General features: G+C 40.2%; 1 protein-coding gene across 2 annotated transcripts; it reads left to right on the top strand.

The window, feature by feature from the left end:
- The first annotated feature begins 80 nt into the window (after positions 1 to 80).
- DYNLT2 (dynein light chain Tctex-type 2) lies at positions 81 to 17,474 on the top strand. 2 transcript variants are annotated; one of them, XM_047860453.1, is made up of 4 exons: positions 81 to 235; positions 12,249 to 12,455; positions 14,845 to 15,003; positions 17,364 to 17,474. In XM_047860453.1, the coding sequence occupies exons 1-4, from the start codon at positions 128 to 130 to the stop codon at positions 17,472 to 17,474; spliced, it is 585 nt and encodes a 194-aa protein (XP_047716409.1). In that variant the 5' UTR covers positions 81 to 127. The 2 variants fall into 2 exon arrangements, with proteins under 2 accessions (XP_047716409.1, XP_047716410.1); XM_047860454.1 differs by lacking the exons at positions 14,845 to 15,003; positions 17,364 to 17,474 and adding an exon at positions 14,236 to 14,786.
- The last annotated feature ends 891 nt before the right edge of the window (positions 17,475 to 18,365 follow it).

Below are 18,365 nucleotides of genomic sequence, written 5' to 3'. Positions count from 1 at the left end.
CCCCTCCCTCCCGGCCGCACTTCCGGCTGGCGCGACGCAGGCGCGCGACTTGAGCTCTCGCGGGACGCGGCCTAGGAGCTTGGGAAGGGCGGAGGCGGGTCGCTGGGCGTGGTGGCGAGCGGGCGGCATGGAGAAGGGCGGTCACGGCGGGAAGTCGGCGGCCGTCCCGGCCCCTCACCTGCAGCCGCCGCAGCCTCGGAAGGAGAGGAGGCCCAGCATGTTCGAGAAGGAGGCAGTGAGTGCGGGGACGGCGGGGCTGCGCCGACCCCCGCTGGGGCTCTGAGTGCGGTGGCCGGCGGCGCGGGTGTCGGGAGCGGCCGTCTCCCTCCACGCTCCGCTGGACGCCTGATGCCGGGGTGGTTAGTGCCACGCTCAGACCAGGGCCGTTGTCCGGCCGGGCACGTGTGTGTGCGCGCTGCCTGGAAGGAAGGAAACGTGGCGCGTGTGCCAAGCACACGACGAGATGTTTTGAGTTTTAAGAAACAGCAGCAGGCTCAGTATTTGAGGGACATACGGGAGGAAAAAAAGTTAAGTTGAAAATATTCTGCCCATTAATTTCTTGTCTGGAATTAATGGAAGATGCCATTCAAGTGTATTGGTGGAATAACACCGGGATTTCTGGAAGACCGTAGTCCGAGTACCATCACTGTAATCGAGACTCCCATCTTGTATTGAGACCTAAAGTGAAAAGAACATTTACAGTACAAAACTGTAATGACCGAGCCGAGACTGGAACCTATGTCCTGGGACTGCTGGTCTACTTGTCTAACGGTTTCTTCTACTTCGTCGGAGCCGAAATGGACAGGATGCAGGAGAGACGTGATTGCAAAGATTCTTCGTTAGTGAAGGGATAAGATGATAGAAGGAAAACCGAATCAGAAGACCCATATTATATATAAGGAAGAAATGGTAGAGGTGTGAGTTTTCAGCACGTTAGAATCTGTCATTTTCAAACCACACACACACACACACACACACACACACACACACACACACACACGCATGTATCCCCAAGGGGATCGTTGCAGTTGGAAGCCACTGTGAAGGATACAGTGTAGTTGTACCCCTTGACTATATTGTGGGGGGAAAGATGGCAGTTACTCTAGAGAAGCATTCTCTTAATAGAAAAGAACAAAATGCAGATTTTGTTTGGGGGAGGTGTAGGGAGCTAATAATACCTCTTTTTTTCCAACTGACACGTAACACAGGCTGCAAATAAAACAGATTTCTGATGAAGGACTTCTGCTTGCAGCCAACATGGAATTACTCCTACCAGAAACTGCTGATAATAGCACAAGATGTATGAAACAGTGGTTTTACCATTGATGGGATGTAAAACAAGACAGGATCCTGATCTCTGGGGGGGTGAAACAGCAACAGTGAACCCCAAGATTACCCCTGACTGCTTGATGAGGGATTGCAGCCCACACCTGTGGAGAGGTCTTGCTTAGCTGAGAAGGATTTGGGAGCCAGGGTAGATAAAGCTGGTATGAGTGCAGAGCAGAGTATTGAAGAAGAATGAGCTGTACAAACAGCCCCAAGGATCTGCAAAGGATTTTCCTCAAGTCTTCAGCTTAGTGCATCAGTGCATCTGGTAAGGAAGCCACCTGTGGCCAGAGAAAGCCACCAAAGGGAGCAGAAAAAAAAATCCTTGCACTCCCACAAAATCATTTGTTTTCCCCCCAGTAAGCGTGGAAAACCATAGGGCATTGGTTAGAGTGCTGAGAAGTGTATTGTCTCAGTACTGGGGGAAGAAATAGCACTAGACTCCAAGATTTTTCTAGGCTAGTCTATCAGAGCTCAAAAGCAAACCTCCAGAGAATTAAACTGTTTCTGTTACTACATGCTAGAAAAAAGTTCAAGAGAAGTCAAAGGAATGCAGAAGTACACACCAAAAATGAGGGTGAAATTTACAGGATCTTGTGTCCACTAAAATATTTGCAGACTCTCAAAGAAACAGGAAAACACAACCTAAAGTGAGAGGAAACAGTAAGAGCACTCAGAAATGACAAATGGCAAAGACAGAATTAATATAAAAGATCTCTAAAGTAGTTACTGTGAAAAAATTACCATATTAGTTTTTGTCAAATTAAAACAGTTATATAATATTCATGTTATAAAACAGTTAGTGCATTCTGTATGTGCAAAAATGTACAGAAAAAATTGAGTATGTGAAATCCAAATGAAACCCTACAGTTGAAAAATAACAATGTCAGAGATGTAGAATACACTGAATGGAAATAGATTGGACACTGCAGAAGAGAGGATTGGTGAACCTAAAGACAGCAATAGAAAGAAGGCCTGAAGAAAATATATTAGGAGACAGAATGAGATGTGGGGAAATTTCTGATACTATATATATAGTATCAGAAATTGACAAAACTATAAACCCACAAATCCAAGAAACTCAGTGAACTTCAAGCACAAGAAACATGGAAGAAAATTATGCTGAGACATGCAGTAGTCAAATTGCTTAAAATCAATGATTTTAAGCAATGGAGAAAATCAGAAAACTCTAAGTACTGAAGAATGATGAAATGAAAATAGGTTTTTCACCAGAAACAATGCAAGCCAGAACACTGAAGCATCTTTCATTACTTTAAAGTGTCTTTAAAGTTGAAAGAACCATCAACCTTGAATTCTATCCCCAGTGAAAATATTTTTCAAAAACAGAGGCAAAATAATGGGTTTTACAGGTATATGAAAATGAAAAATTTACCAACAGACCTATGCTATCTGATATGTGAAAGGAAATCCTTCAGGCAAAAGGAATATGATAAGAGATGTAAATATCTAGATGAAAGAATAGAAAACATTGAGAGTGGTAAATATGTAGGTAAATATATTTTTTTCAGTATTACTGTGGGGAGCCTGGGTGGCTCAGTTGGCCAAGAGTCAGACTTTGGCTCAGGCTGTGATCTCACAGTTCATGAATCTGAGCCCCATGTCAGACTCTGCTGTCAGCGCAGAGCCCACTTCAGATCCTCTGTCCTCCTCTCTGCCGCTCCCCTGCTTGCATGTGCTCATGCACTCTCCCTCTCTCCAAAAATAAGCAGTTTTTTTAAAAAAAGATTATTGGCTGATTAAATCCAGAATAACATATTTTGGGGCTTGTGCCCCCAAAACATTTTATTTATAGAAGTAAAATACATGACAATTCTAGCACAAAGACCAGAGAGTTGGCAGGAGGGGGCATATTCCATTGCAGGACTCTTGCTGTATGTGAAGTGGCATAATATGACTTGAAAGTAGACTGATAGGGGCGCCTGGGTGGCTCAGTCGGTTGGGCGTCCGACTTGGCTCAGGTCATGATCTCACGGTCCGTGAGTTTGAGCCCTGCGTCAGGCTCTGTGCTGACAGCTCAGAGCCTGGAGCCTGCTTCAGATTCTGTGTCTCCCTCTCTCTCTGACCCTCCCCCGTTCATGCTCTGTCTCTCTGTCTCAAAAATAAATAAACATTAAAAAAAAATTAAAAGAAAGTAGACTGATAAAGATACATACTATCAAGCCTAGAACTACCACTGGGAAACAATAAAGTTGCTAGGCCAACAGATAACAGGTGAATCATGAAAGATACTTAAAGGAAAGCCCAAAAAATAAAAAGAACAAGGGCACCTGGCTAGCTCAGTTGGTAGAGTATGTGACTCTTGATCTTGAGGTTGTAAGTTTGAACCCCATGTTGGGTGTAGAGATTACTTAAAATCTTTACAAAAATAAAAACAAAGCAAGGATTAAACATAACCATGGTAATTACATTAAGTGTAAATGTTATAAATACCCCAATTAAAATTCAGATTACTTATGAAAGTAAGATGAAACTATATATTGTCTACAAGAAACACTAAAGAAAGGATGGGAAAAGATATACCATGTGAAGACTAATAAAATACTGGAGTATATATATTAGTATCAAACAAAATACATTTCTAACAATATTATAAGAGATAAAGGGAATCATTTCATAATGTTGAAAAGTCAATTCATCAGAAAGGCCTAACAGTCTTTAGGTTTTTTTGCACCTAAAGTCAAAGCTTTGAAATACAGGAAACAAGAATTTCATGTATCCTTACAGAAATTGACATCCATAATTACAGATGGAAATTTCAATATAAGTATCTCTATCAATAATTGATGGAACAAATAGACAAAAACTAATAAAGATATAAAAGAATATAAAGGAACAATAATAACTTGTATTACTGCACTTTAATCACATACTCCATGCAACCTCAGCTGAGTAAATGTTTTTTAGAAGTGCACATGAGGGGCACCTGGTTAGCTCAGTGAGCTCAGCAACCGACTTCAGCTCCGGTCATGACCTCATGATTCCTGAGTTTGAACCCCACATGGGGCTCCACACCGGGAGTGTGGAGTCTGCTTGGGGTTCTTCCTCTCTCCTCTCTCTGCCCCTTTTCCACTCAAACTTTCTCTCAAAATAAATAAACTTAAAAAGTGTGCATGAAACATCACTAAGAATATCTCCTGGGACAGGAAACAAGTCCCAATAACTTTAAAAGGATTCAGGTAACACAAAGTATTTTGACCAAGATACCAAAGTATCTTTGACCATAATGGAATAAATCAGAAATCGTTAACAGAAAGGTATATTGAAAAATGTAAATTGTCTGAAAATTAAATGACACACTTCTGAATAACCCAGGGTAAAAGAAAACGAAAGAAAATATTTTCAACTGAATGAAAACACAACATTTCAAAAACTGTAGGGTGTACCTATAGCAGTACTTGGGGAAATTTGTAGCCCTAAATACCTATATTAGAAAAATTTCAAGTCTAAACTCAAAGTAAACAAAAGTCAGGAGGTAATAAAAAGTGAAAGTCGATGAAATAGCAAACTGAAAACAAGAAGATTAGTGAAACCAAAAATATTTTGGAAAGATCAATAAACTTGATAAACCTCCAGCCTAAAAGTTGACAAACAACAGCCTATAGGACAAATCTAGCTTGCTACCTATTTTTGTACAGCCTATGAGCTAAGAATGGCTTGTGTATTTTTAAAAGGTAATTTTAAAAGGATAGATGGAGACGGGGGATGCAGAGGAGGAAAGGGGACAGTTGGAAGAAGAGAAACAGTGGCAACTACCACAGCTGGCCCACAATGCATAAATATTTACTAGCTGGCGAGAGAGAGAAAGTTTGCCAACCCTTGCTGAAGCCAGACTAATCAGGAAAAGAAAATAAAAAGACCAATTCTCAATACCAGGAATGAAAAAGAAGAATCACTACAGACCCGATAAACATTTTAAAAAGATCATAAATACCAAAAACATCTATGATCCTAATTTCAACAACTTGGATAAAATGCACAAATTCCTTGGAAGACACAAATATGAGTTGAACTGTGTTCCCCTAGGATTCATATGTTAAAGCCCTAATCCCCAGTACCTCAGGATGTGAGGGTATATGGAGATGGGGCCTTTAAAGAGCTAAGTTAAATTGAGACTGTTAGGGTATGCCCTAATCCAGTCTCACTTGTGTCCTTTTGAGAAAAGGAGATTAGGGCACAGATACATAGGGCAAAGCGTGCACAGCAGAATAACTGTGTGGGGAGGCAGCAAGACAGCAGCCATCTGCAAGAGAGAGGCTATAGGAGAAACCAATCCTGCTGGCAATTTGATCTTGCATTTCCAGCCTCCAGAATTGTGCGCCAATAAATTTCTGTTGTTTAAGCTACCTGGTCTGTGGTATTTTGTTATGACAGGTCTAGCAAACTGATATATAGACAAACTACTGTAGCTCACTCTAGAAATAATAGATACCCTGAATAGTCCCTATATCTATTAAAGAAAGTGACTATGTTGTTTAAAACCTTTCCATAAAGAAAACTCCAGGCCCACATGGCTTTTATGGTGAGTTTTTGCCAAATATTCTAGTGTTCTGGAAAAATGAAGAGAAGGGAATTCTTCCCAATTCATCCTATGAGGCCAGCATTTACCTTGCTCTCAAAACCAGAATAATAACAAGAAAACAAACCAATATTCCTCATGAACATAGATGCAAAAATTCTTAACAAAAACCTGGCAAATTAAATACAACAACATAGAAGAAAGACAAAATATATATATTGTACCTAATACAGGAGCCCCTAAGTACATAAAGCAAATACTAACAGACATAAAGGGAGAAATAGCAATACAATAGCGTTAGGAGACTTTAGCACCCCACTTACATCAATGGGTAGATTATTCAGACAAAAAGTAAGAAAACATCAGCCTTAAATGACGTATTAGACCAGATGGACTTAACAGATATGTACAGAACATTCCATCCAGAAGCAGAATACACATTCTTCTCAAGTACATATGGAACATTCTCCAGGACCTATCACATGTTAGGCCACAAAATAAGTCTTCATAAATTTAAGGAGACTAAAATATGAAGCATTGTTACCAACCACAATGGTATGGAACTAGAAGTCAATTATAAGAAGAAAACAAAAACTCACAATACGTGAGGATTAAAAATATTCTAGGGAACAACAAATGTGTCAATGTAAAAATCAAAAGAGAAGTTTAAAAATTCCATGTGACAAATGAAAATGGAAATACAACATACTAAAATTTATAGACTGCAACAAAAGCATTTCCAAGAGGGAGTTTCATAACAAATGCCTATATCAAAAAACAAAGATCTCAAATAAGCAACCTAGCTTTATACTTCAAGGACTGGAAAAAGACCCAAAGTTAGTAGAAATGAGGAAATATTTGAGCAGAAGTAAATGGAGACTAAAAGGACAACAGAAAAGATCAGTGAAATTAAGAAGTTGTTCTTTGAAAAGATAAAATTGACAAACCTTTATCTAGATTCACCAAGAAATAAAGGGAGAGGGCTCAAAATCAGAATGAAAGAGGAGACATTTCAACTGTTACCACAGAAATACAAAGGATCATAAGAGATTACTACCAGTATTACTACCAGATATGCCAACAACTTGACAACACAGGAAAAAATGGATAAATTCCTAAAATTGAAAAATCCAAACAGAGCAATTGCTAGTAAGGAGATTGAATCAGTAAACCAAAGCCTCCCAACAAACAAAAGTCCAGGGCCAGATGGCTTCACTAATGAATTCTAAACATTCAAAGAAGAATGAATAGCAATATCCTCAAATTCTTCAAAAGAATAAAAGAGGAGGAACACATCCAAACTAATTTCATGAGACCACATTACCCTGATACCAAAACTATAGAAGGATACCACAGAAGACTACAGGCCAATAAACATGATGAATGTTAGATGCAAAAATCCTCAACAAAATACTAGCAAACTAAATTTTACAATATATTAAAAGGATCATACACCATGATCAAGTGGGATTTGTTCCAGAGATGCAAAGGTGGTTCAAAACCCCCAACAGTACAAGATAGCGCATTAGCAAAATGAAGGATAAAAATCTTAACATCTCAATAGATAACAGTAAAAGCAGTGAGTGAAACTCAATCTCCACTTATCATAAAAACACTCAACAAAGTGGTTATGGAGGGAACATACCTCATCATAACAAAGGTCATATCTGACAAGCTCACAGTGAACATGATGCTCAATGGTGAAAGCCTAAAAGCTTTTCCTCTAAGTCCAGGAATAAAATAAGGACACCCACTCTCACCACTTTTCTTCAACATTGTATTGGAAATCCTAGCCAGAGAAATTAGGAGGAAGAAGGAAAAGGCAACCAAATTAGGAAAGGAAAAAGTAAAACTGTCACTATTTGTGTATGACATGATATTATAAACCCTAAGGACTCCTTCAAACAACTGTTAGAACTAATAAACAAATTTAGTAAAATTGCAGGATACAAAATCAATGTACAAAAAATTGATTGCATTTCTATACACAAACTATCAGAAAGAAATTAAGAACACAATCCCATTTACAACTGCATAAAAGACAATAAAATATCTAGGGCTAGATTTAACCAAGGAGGTGAAAGTCCTCTACAGTGAAAACTATAGGACACTGATGAAAGGAATTGAAGAAGACACAAATAAATGGAAAGATATCCAATGTTCATGAATTGAAGGAATTAATATTAAATTGTACATACTACCCAAAGCAATCTACAGATTCAGTGCAATCCCTAATAAAATTCCAATGGCATTTTCATAGAATAAGTAATCCCAAATTTTATATGGAATCACAAAAAACCTTAAATATCCAAAGCAATATGGAGAAAGAAGAACAAAGCTGGAAGCATCTCACTTTCTGATTTCAAACTGTGTTATGAAGCTATAACAATCAAAACAGTATGGCACTGGCGTAAACAGACACATAAGCCAATAGAACGGAATAGAGTCCAGAAATAAACACACACATTTATGGTGAATTAATTTATAACAAAGGAGGGGCACCTGGGTGGCTCAGTCAGTTAAGTGTCTGACTTCGGCTCAGGCCATGATCTCACAGTTTGTGAGTTCGAGCCCCGCATCAAGCTCTGTGCTGACAGCTAAGAGGCCTGCTTCGGATTCTGTGTCTCCCTCTCTCTCTGCCCCTCCCCCATTCACACTCTGTCTCTCAAAAATAAATAAACATTAAAAAAAAATAATAATTATAACAAAGGAGCCAAGAATATATAATGGGGAAAGGACAGTCTTTTCAATAGTTGGTGTTGGGAAAACTGGACCACTATCCTACATGTACACAAAAATAAACTCAAAATAGATTAAGACCTGAAACCATAAAACTACAAAAAGAAAACATAGGCAGTAAACTCCTTGACATCAGTCTTGGTGATGATTTTTTGATCTAACTCCGAAAGCAAAGGCAACAAAGCAAAAATAAAAAGGTAGGGCTACAGCAAACTAAAAAGTTTATGCGCAGCAAAGGAAATCAAGAAGATGAAAAAGCAACCTACTGAATGGGAGAGATTATTTGCAAATCATATATCTGATAAGGTTTAGTATCCAAAATATATAAAGAACTCATTAAACTGAACAGCAAATAAATCTAGCAATTGAATTAAAAAATGGCCAGAAGATCTGCATAGGTATTGTCCAAAGAAGACATATAGATGGCCAACAAGTACATGAAACAATGCTCAAAATCCCTAATTATCAGGAAAATGCACGTCAAAAGCACAGTGAGATGTTACCTCACCCCTTAGATTGACTATTGTCAAAAAGACAAGAGATAACAAGTGTTGGCAAGGATGTGGAGAAAAGGGTTCCAACAAGGGTTGGCAAGGATGTGGAGAAAAGAAGAGGGTTCTCTTGCACTGTTGGTAAGAATGTAAATTGGTACTGCCACTATGCAAAACGGTGTTGAGTTTCCTCAAAAAATTAAAAGTAGAACTACCATACAATTCAGCAATTCCATTTCTGGGTATTTGTCCAAAGAAAATGAAAACACTAATTTTAAAAGATATATGCATTCCTATATTTATTGCAGCATTATTTACAATAGTCAACATATAAAAACAACCTAAATATATATATCAGCCATAAAAAAAGAATGAGATCTTGCCATTTGCAATAATGCGTGTGGACCTTGAGAGCATTAGGCTAAGTGAAATAAGTCGGACAAATACTGAATGATCTCACTATATGTGAAATCTAAAAATAAAAATGGGTGAAGGGCGTCAAAGGTACAAACATCCTATAAAAGATGATGATGATGATGATGATGATGATGATGATGATAATGATGATGGTATATTAAGTTTAAGCGAGGTTTTTTCCAGGAATTCAAGGTTGGTTAAATATTCAAAAATCATATAACCATATTAACAAACTATTAATGATGAAAAACAGGCCGGCAAATGGTAACCTTTCTACTCAAATTAAATCAGCTGACCCAAGTAGTCACGGCACAGCTGGACAATGACATATGTCTAAGATGATGGCCTATCTCTACGAAATATATGCGGTGGTGAGACAGGTGATATGTACTTGTTATAATCAGATGTGAAGAGAAGAGCTGGAAGACTACACGAAACTAAAAAAGAAAAGGTTCTTTCTCTCGCCAACTGCCCAGTCAGATAAACCCCCTCAGAGGGGCACAGAAAGGGAAGTGCTGCTCCAGTGCCAGTTTCAGCCACATATAGAAGCATCAGTGGCAGAGAATAAATACTCTCTCACAATACTCGTAGGATTGTGATTTTTAATATATACATTTTAAACTATTGGCCTCTGCGGTAAGATATGAAAAGGAGGAGGGAGGATAGAAATGTGTAGACCTGTATTATATATTTAGAAAAATCTAGAAGTAATAAACATTAAAATAAATAAAAGGTTAATAGCTGGGTGCAGCAGTAATTCTACATTAAAACAATTCCTAAAACCATAAAATGTGTTTTTAAGTCACCTTAAAGGCTCATCAAAAGAACACCAAAATAATAAATGCTTCAGAATAAATTGAAAGATTTGTGTTAACATAAAAAAATTCTGGGAAGTAAAAAATTCTTTTTTTAAAAAAGTTTATTTATTTTGAGAGACAGGAAGAGAGAGAGCAAGATCAGGGGAGGGGCAGAAAGAGAGGGAGAAAGAGAGAACCCCAGGCAGGTTCCATGCTGTCAGCACAGAGCCCCACGTTGGGCTTAATCTCACGAACTGTGAGATCATGACTTGAGCAGAAACCAAGTCAGGAGCTTAACCGACTGAGCCCCTCGGGTGCCCAGGAAATACAGATTCTTACAGAAATGTCAAAGCAAACCATGTGCCTGGTTAGAAAAGTGATTATAAATCTATGGAGTTGTTTAGTTAACATTATTTGTTAAAAACATTGTAAAGTGTAAAGTTATTACCTTCATCCAGGCCCTGATCTCCCTGTAATCCACTCACCACACCACCAGAATGACCTTTTAAAACTGTAATTTAGAACATATCACTTGCTCGCTTAAATTTTTCCAGCGGCTTCTCACTGTTCTGAGAATAAGATCCAAAGCCCTTACCGCATTCTATTCAGTGCTGCACAACTTACTCCTTGGTTGCCTTCCTAGCTTCGTTGTGTCACCACTCTGCCTCGTTCAGAACACTTGAGATACACCGAGCACAAACCTGCTCTTAGAGCACACTAAGTTTTTGCCTTGAAGCCTCTGCCCTGTCTATTTCCTGTTCTTTTGGGGCTGAGAGGCCTTCTCTGATCATTCAGTCTAAATAGACTTTCACAGGAGTTTCTGCCAAGTCATGTGATTTTATAGCGATTGCCACTATTTAAGTTAGCTTGTTTTCCTAAATACTTTTTTTTATTATTTTTTATTTATTATTATTATTTTTTTTAATGTTTATTTATTTTTGAGACAGAGAGAGACAGAGCATGAATGGGAGATCAGAGGATCAGAGAGAGAGGGAGACACAGAATCCGAAGCAGCTCCAGGCTCTGAGCTGTCAGCACAGAGCCTGACGCGGGGCTCGAACTCACAGACCATGAGATCTTGACCTGAGCTGAAGTCGGAAGCTCAACCGACTGAGCCACCCAGGCGCCCCTCCTAAATACTTCTTAGTTGTCGATCAGCCCTCCTCTCCACTAGACGGATAACTCCATAAATGCAGATGCCTTGACTATGAATTAACACAAGCAGAACAATTAATTCCTAGCTATTTCAATAAGGCTCACCCCTGTAACTTCAGAGCCTAGGCCATTTCTCTGGACCATATTAGGCACCAAATAAATATTTCTTTAAGGAGTGTTGAATGTCACAGAATGAATGTTGAAAAAGCATAGAATAACGTATGTACCAAATCAATACATTCTTTTCAACTTAAGATTTATGTAATGTTATGTTATGTAAATATGCAAATGACTTATGTAAATAATAATATTAATTAGTCAAAGACGACTAAATAAAATTAAAATAATTAAAATTATAAGGAGACAATAAAGGATAATATTTTCATAACTTCGGGGTAGAAAACTTGAGTTTTCTTTACATGACTGTCTCCTAGCCACCCAGTTGCCCTCTCTGCAGCCTGTCTTCTTTCCAGGTCTTTGTATCTTCCATGGATATTTTAAATATATGTATGCAAATTTGTGTTCGTATGTGTTTGTGTTTATAGATAAATAGAGGGATGACAGCTAGCTAGCTAGATTCTTTTTTCTCTCTCCCTTTTACCAAATCGATAGCCAGGAGTGAATTAATAAATGTACGATTTAACAACCTCTGAATCCCGGAAGTCAGAATGGATTTCCAAAGTCTGTGTCAGCTTTGTCCCATTGCACTAGGGTTCTTAAATCTAAAATTTCATTTTACAATTTAAGAAATAATCTTTCTCTCTTCTTCTCCCCCCCTCTTTTCAGTATGCGCAAATTTTGAGAGAAAGACTGAGAGAATCATTTCATGATGTTCAGTATGTAGAGCCTCCATTTGATGATTCAATTGCTGATTTAGGTAAAGAATGGAAGAGTGCCCTGGCAAAATTAAAGTTTGCTAATTCATATAGAATGGAGCCATTGAAAAAATTCCAAGCTCATTCCGTGGAAACTAAAGTCCAGCAGATATTAAAGGTAGGTTGATGAGTACATATGATAGCAGTATCTAAGCTTCGGAGGTTTGATAAGCTTTATGACCGTTTATTTACCCTCACTGACTTTTTGTAGCATTTATCTCTGAAAATATGAAAGTAGTTTGTATTCATACTCAAGAATCTCCACATCGATGCTATGAGCTAGATTTAAAGGAAATATTCTTTTGTTATTTCATTCAACTCCTAATTATCCATAAATTATTTATCCCTTACATTCCACGTTTGCCCGTATTTGGAGGAATGAGTTAAATAAAACACACTGTGTATGTGTGGAAAGTTGGTTCCTGTGTACTAACACATCTAAGGACAGGCAGCCGCCAATGATGCATAGGTTTTCTTCTTTAAACTTGCTGGAATCTAAAGTTCTTTTAAGACAGTTGTTTGAAACTCAGGCACTTGTTCCCAGACTAGTCCAAAATAGCTGCTTCAATGTAACGAACTGAATACTGTATTACTAACATGAAGACCAATGTTATTTATACTAGTATTGGTATCTGAAGGCTGCATTGTTCAGATGAAGATAATTCCTTCATCACTTTTCTTAACAAAGGACAAAATTATTTTTTTTTTTTTACTTACAGAAAGTTTGAGGGACCAGTTTTTCTGAATCCCGTTTTGATCTGTGATATCTAGTTCTGGGCATCAGGCACCCAGGCATCTTCTGATGGCCGGATTCCCCTGTGGGATTCCACCAAGCCTGATTCTACCCCAGGCCCATTCCTTGTTTCAAAGGTACCTTCCCTCCAGTTTACAAGGTACATTCCTTCAGTAACAATTGATGTGAGCTAGCTGTTGGGAAGAAAGCATCTAATTTATTTTGTATAAATATTTAGTACTCCTTTAATCATAGCAAAATTAATTCTTTAAGTGAATTAACTTTTATTGATACAGAAGAATATTTAGGAAGCCTACTCTAACCTCCCTCCACTACTATAGACAGGTACATTTCTAACCTAAACCAATAACTGTCGGATGATATTTGGCAATGATATTATGGCTCATGGCTTCGGGAAATAGAGAAATTCAACTCAATTTGATACATTAAAATAAGTATTGATTACCTTCTTCTCCTATCTAATTAACAGCAAGCATTTGTGACATGAAAGTATACATTATCACGTGTCCCTTGCTTGGCCTTACTACATAGACTAAGTTCAGACTTACTGATTTCAAATTGTATTTACATAGGATAATTTGCAGAATTGCACTGAGCATGATGGGGCCTAAAACAGCTGATTGGATATGTAGGTGGATGACTAGGGGTCATAAAGAGGCCAGGGATTTTCCCTTGGGTTCATGGAAAATTCAACATAGTTCTACATGCAGGAATAATAGTGTTTCCTGATGGAGCTTGCGGGCATCTTCCTATAGCAAGCACTCATTACAGTCATTACTTGTTAAATAACAGCATCTGGGGAGGCGAAGCCTGAGGTCTGTTGGGCAGATTCAGAAGAGAGAACGGATGTTGCGAAGCGTTTGAAAGATGGAGCCACAGCCAAATGCCTAAGGGAAATGAATGCTTCTACACCCAGTTTTAGGTCCAGCAGCATTCTAGAAGGGACTCAAAACTCTTTGTTTTTACTTGCCTATACAATTAGCTGGTCTGTTATGGCGGGACCCAGAACTGTGGTTAATTCATTGGTCTGAATCAGTGGGTCAAAGTCAGTCAAAGACGCCTGCAGTCTGCTCACTAGGTGGTCCAGTCTGCTTCCGGTTTGTAGGAACGCCTCGTGCTTCATGGCTCACATCTGTCTCCCCAGCTGTGATTAATCCACAGCAGACATGGCCAGAAGCTTTCCATCTCCTCAGTGCTCGCCGGGAGTCCACAGAGAAGCCCTGGGGAAAGGGTTGGAGAGGTGGCTTCGATTCAGGAAGACTGCGAAGGACAGGATCACAGAGAACAGGCCGTGGAGGATGGAGATCACAGCAAATGGGCCACGGAGGATGGATCACAGGGTACAGGCTCTGGTCCAGGAAACCCAAGCCTTAGGAAAACTAAAGTCTGAATTTTCACAAACATGTAAATTATAGAAAGATTTCCTTTGTCTACCCTAAGAATTCCCAGAAGCATTCTTTTAAAATTCCCCTGTGTCTCCCTGCTGTCTGATGGGGTGATCCAGTGAAGGAAAACTTACAGCCCGGGGGTTGGTGATGGAAAGCAATTGAATGTAATTAAAAACCAAAATAAATTTTATTCAACATTGTTATTGAAATAAACTGGTAAGCACAACATTCATTTCATATCATTTGGTTAGGAATGCATGTATTTTTTTAAAGGTATATGTATTTTTTAGATACATGTTTTCTTGAATTTTTATGTAGAAGATACTTGGTTTGAAGATTAAAATATTTCTTCTATTTTTTTGAAGGAAAGTCTTAAAGATGTCAAATATGATGATAAAGTCTTCTCTCATTTGTCACTTGAATTAGCAGACCGCATATTGTCAGCAGTGAAAGAATTTGGGTACCACCGTTACAAGTTCATTATAAAAGTATTATTTATTCAAAAGACCGGTCAGGCAATAAATGTAAGTACTGTAGTGATCCAGCATCTATCAGTTAGAGCTCTAAGGTCTCCTCTGTGGTGATGTGATAATTACCGTGATGCCTGTCTCCAAGGCACTTTAAGACCCCGAGGTGCCTCTCTAAGAAGGATAATTGTGTTAACTATCTCTTCCTTCACTGCATATTATTTGAAAAGTACTAACCCAGAAATGGCAATTTGCTACTGATAATTTACAAAATTGTATGGCTATCCTGTTCCTTGATCATACCCAATTTGACCATTTAATGTCATTTGATAATTAGCCAGTAAGTTTATTTTGAGCACTAATGGGTGTGAGGTACTGAGAAAAAGACAGAGAATGAGACATGGTCCATGATTATGATTCTCAGGGAGTTTTCACTGCACTCAAGGAAAGAAAGCAATGCAGATGGGAGTTTAAGAAATGGAATAGTGTATGGGGCGCCTGGGGGGCTCAGTCGTTTGAGCGTCCGACTTCGGCTCAGGTCATGATCTCTTGGTTCGTGGGTTCAAGCTCCAGGTCGGACTCTGTGCCGACAGCTCGGAGCCCGGAGCCCGCTTTGGATTCTGTGTCTCCTTCTCTCTCTGCCCCTCCCCCACTTGTGCTCTGTCTCTCTCTGTCTCTCAAAAATAAATAAATGTAAAAAAAATGTTAAAAAATTAAAAAAAGGAAATGAAAGAGTGTGGACGGGGGAGCATATAGGTGCCAGAGTCCAGTTGGCCTAGGTATGAACCCTGGCGGCGACAATCACAGCCCGTGATTGAAGAGCCTGGGCTCTTCATCTATGAAATGGGGGTGATACACCTGCCGGCTGGAGCTGCTCTGAGGATTACACGAGACGGGCCATGTTACAGTCCTCAACCCGGTCTCCAGTGCAGAGCCCTCGGTAATCAGCAAGGCCGTTGTGCTCAGTTACGAGTGCAAACACACACCTCTAGGCCACGTGAGAGTGAATGTGTGGCAGCTGGGCATATGACGTGCACCGCGGGCGGGGGGAAGTGTATCCGGAAGCAGGGCAGGGGGCTTCTGGCCACACAAGAGTCAGCAAGACAGACGTGGTCCTGGCTCCCGGCCAGAAGAGAACACCACCACGTACTCCTAGATGGTGATAGGTGCTCCCGAGAGAAAATTAAGGTAGGACACTTTGATAGAATGGCAGAGCGGCCGCCGGGGTTGTCTGGAGACGGGGAAGTCCCCCAAAATCTGAATGACAAGAGAAAACCGGCTGTGCCGGAGACCCGGAAGAAGAACTTGCAAGCGGAGAAAACGTGAGTGTGAAGACGCTAAGGCAGGGGGACCTCCGTGTGCTTGGTTAGTAACCTGTGTGCTCGCGGTACGTTTCGGTGGTGGGGTCCAGTGTGACGTGTATCAGCACCACACAACACACCGCCCCAGGCTTAGCCTAACACGGCAGCTGTTTGTTTGCTCGTCATTCTGCGGAGCAGCCCCGCTGCCTGCCGTACCGGGTTTTCCTGCTGGTCTCCCCGACGCCCTGGCAGCTCCCTGGCGACTCTGCTGGTCTCCCGACACCCTGCCCCCGGTCCCTTTGCTGGGCCGTGGGTACAAGCTCATCCTTCCTCGCGTCTGCCGGCCGGCGCTGGCTATTGGTTGGGGCACCTGGGATCTCCTGCACGGGAGCCACCGTCGTCCAGTGGACTGAGCGGGTTTCCTTATGTGGACGTCTCCTCACAGGGCTCTGAGAAGGCTGGAGCAGAAGACCTCTGGAGACTGGGCCGCCAAGTCACCCATCACATTCTTTTGCTCAGGGCAGGTCCCAAGGCGCACTCGTACTCGAGGGGTGGGGAAATAGACTCACCCTCTGGGAGAAGACACAAAAGGTTTGTGGCCGTTTAGAGCCGCCATGGAAAAGCAGGCTGTAGTCAAATTGTGTGTGGCTTTGTAAGCGAAGCAAAGGATTTAGAATTTCCTCCAGCAGCCAGCTGGTATAAGCAACGCCATTTCTTTATTTCAAAACAAGGTTCTGACAGACTTTCACTGGAAGATATCGTAAGGATGGAAAGGAACATTCTGTATCACGGGCTATGACACAGCAGAGAAGTAGTGTATGCAGAAGTCTTAGACCCGGTTTTCAGGGGCTCCTGCTCTTGCCCCGGACACTCAGACGCTCGCTGCTGAGGTCGAGTCTCTGTGTCAGATAGGACTGGCTCCAGGAAGAAGAGGGGGCCCAGGAAGCATCACTATGAAGTCTTCAGGAAAGGGGAGATTGGACACACTACTTTTTAAATATCACTTTCTAAGATACTTACGCATCTTAAAAAAATATATCAAACTTGTATAGACTTTAAAATCGTTTCTTAACGTGTTCAGTCTAAGGTTGGTCTTTTGCAATTGGTCTGTCCCAGGTTGCCAGCAGATGGATCTGGGATGTGGCATGGGACAGCTGGGTTGCTGCGAAACATGAAACGGAAACGTACGTGGCCTTGGCCCTGGTGTTTGCTCTCTATTGTGAGTAGGGAGTGTTTACTCCTCAACTTTGCAGAGACACAGGACATCTGTAGATCTGTGAACCTCACAGTAGACGTTGATTCCCTGCACTTTGGCCTCCAGTTGAAGCTTCATTGTATCATTTTAACAGCAAACAAGTAAAAGCTGGATTGTTTTTACCTTTATAATTTACTAGTTATCATATTTATTAACGCTCTGTTACCCCCAAAGTAGGAAAGTATGAGTGAGTGACACATAGAGATAGATAGATATGAATATATAAGTGCTTAGAGTGGATTCTAAGATAGGGAAATTATTTATCATTCTTGTTAGATTTAAGACAATCAGAATTTGCTAGAGGAAATTATGACACAACTTAGTAAAGCGTCAATTAAATGTTAAAATCGATTTTGGAAAACTTCTAAAGGCAGATGTACTTTTGAATGGTATTTTAATATGTTGTATGCGTTCTTTTGAAAGGAATTACCAAGTTTGAAAGAAAGACACTTTCTATAATGTAATTATACACTTTCTAATAACGTAGTTAGCACATCCCTAGCCAATCAAAATGCTTAAAATGTGTGGGTGTTCTATTTGTTAGTCTGTTAATTAAGCGCTTTTTAGATGCGGGAAGCGAAACACCTAACCCAATTGTTTATTTTAAAAAGAGAGAGAGAGGCACCAGGGTGGCTCAGTTGGTTGAGCACTTGACTCCTAATTTTGGCTCAGGTCATGATCTCACAGTCAGGAGACTGAGCCCCATGTCAGGCTCCGCACTGAGCGTGGAGCCTGCTTGGGATTTTCCCTCTCCCCCCCTCTGCCCCTCCTCTGGTTCTCTCTCTCTCTCTCTCTCTCTCTGTCTAAAAGATGAAAATTTTCTTTTCCAGGCACTGGACCAGGGATCCAGTTTCTTCTGTCTT

Source organism: Prionailurus viverrinus, chromosome B2 (assembly GCF_022837055.1).
Source record: "Prionailurus viverrinus isolate Anna chromosome B2, UM_Priviv_1.0, whole genome shotgun sequence".
NCBI classification, from domain to species: domain Eukaryota; kingdom Metazoa; phylum Chordata; class Mammalia; order Carnivora; family Felidae; genus Prionailurus; species Prionailurus viverrinus.
This window is presented reverse-complemented; position numbering and strand designations above follow the sequence as displayed.

Coding starts and splice junctions, on each gene's coding strand:
- DYNLT2 (XM_047860453.1), top strand. CDS start 128: ATGGAGAAGGGCGGTCACGGCGGGAAGTCGGCGGCCGTCCCGGCCCCT. Junction 12,456..14,844: donor AAGTCCAGCAGATATTAAAG/GTAGGTTGATGA, acceptor ATTTTTTTGAAG/GAAAGTCTTAAAGATGTCAA. Junction 15,004..17,363: donor AGACCGGTCAGGCAATAAAT/GTAAGTACTGTA, acceptor GGTCTGTCCCAG/GTTGCCAGCAGATGGATCTG.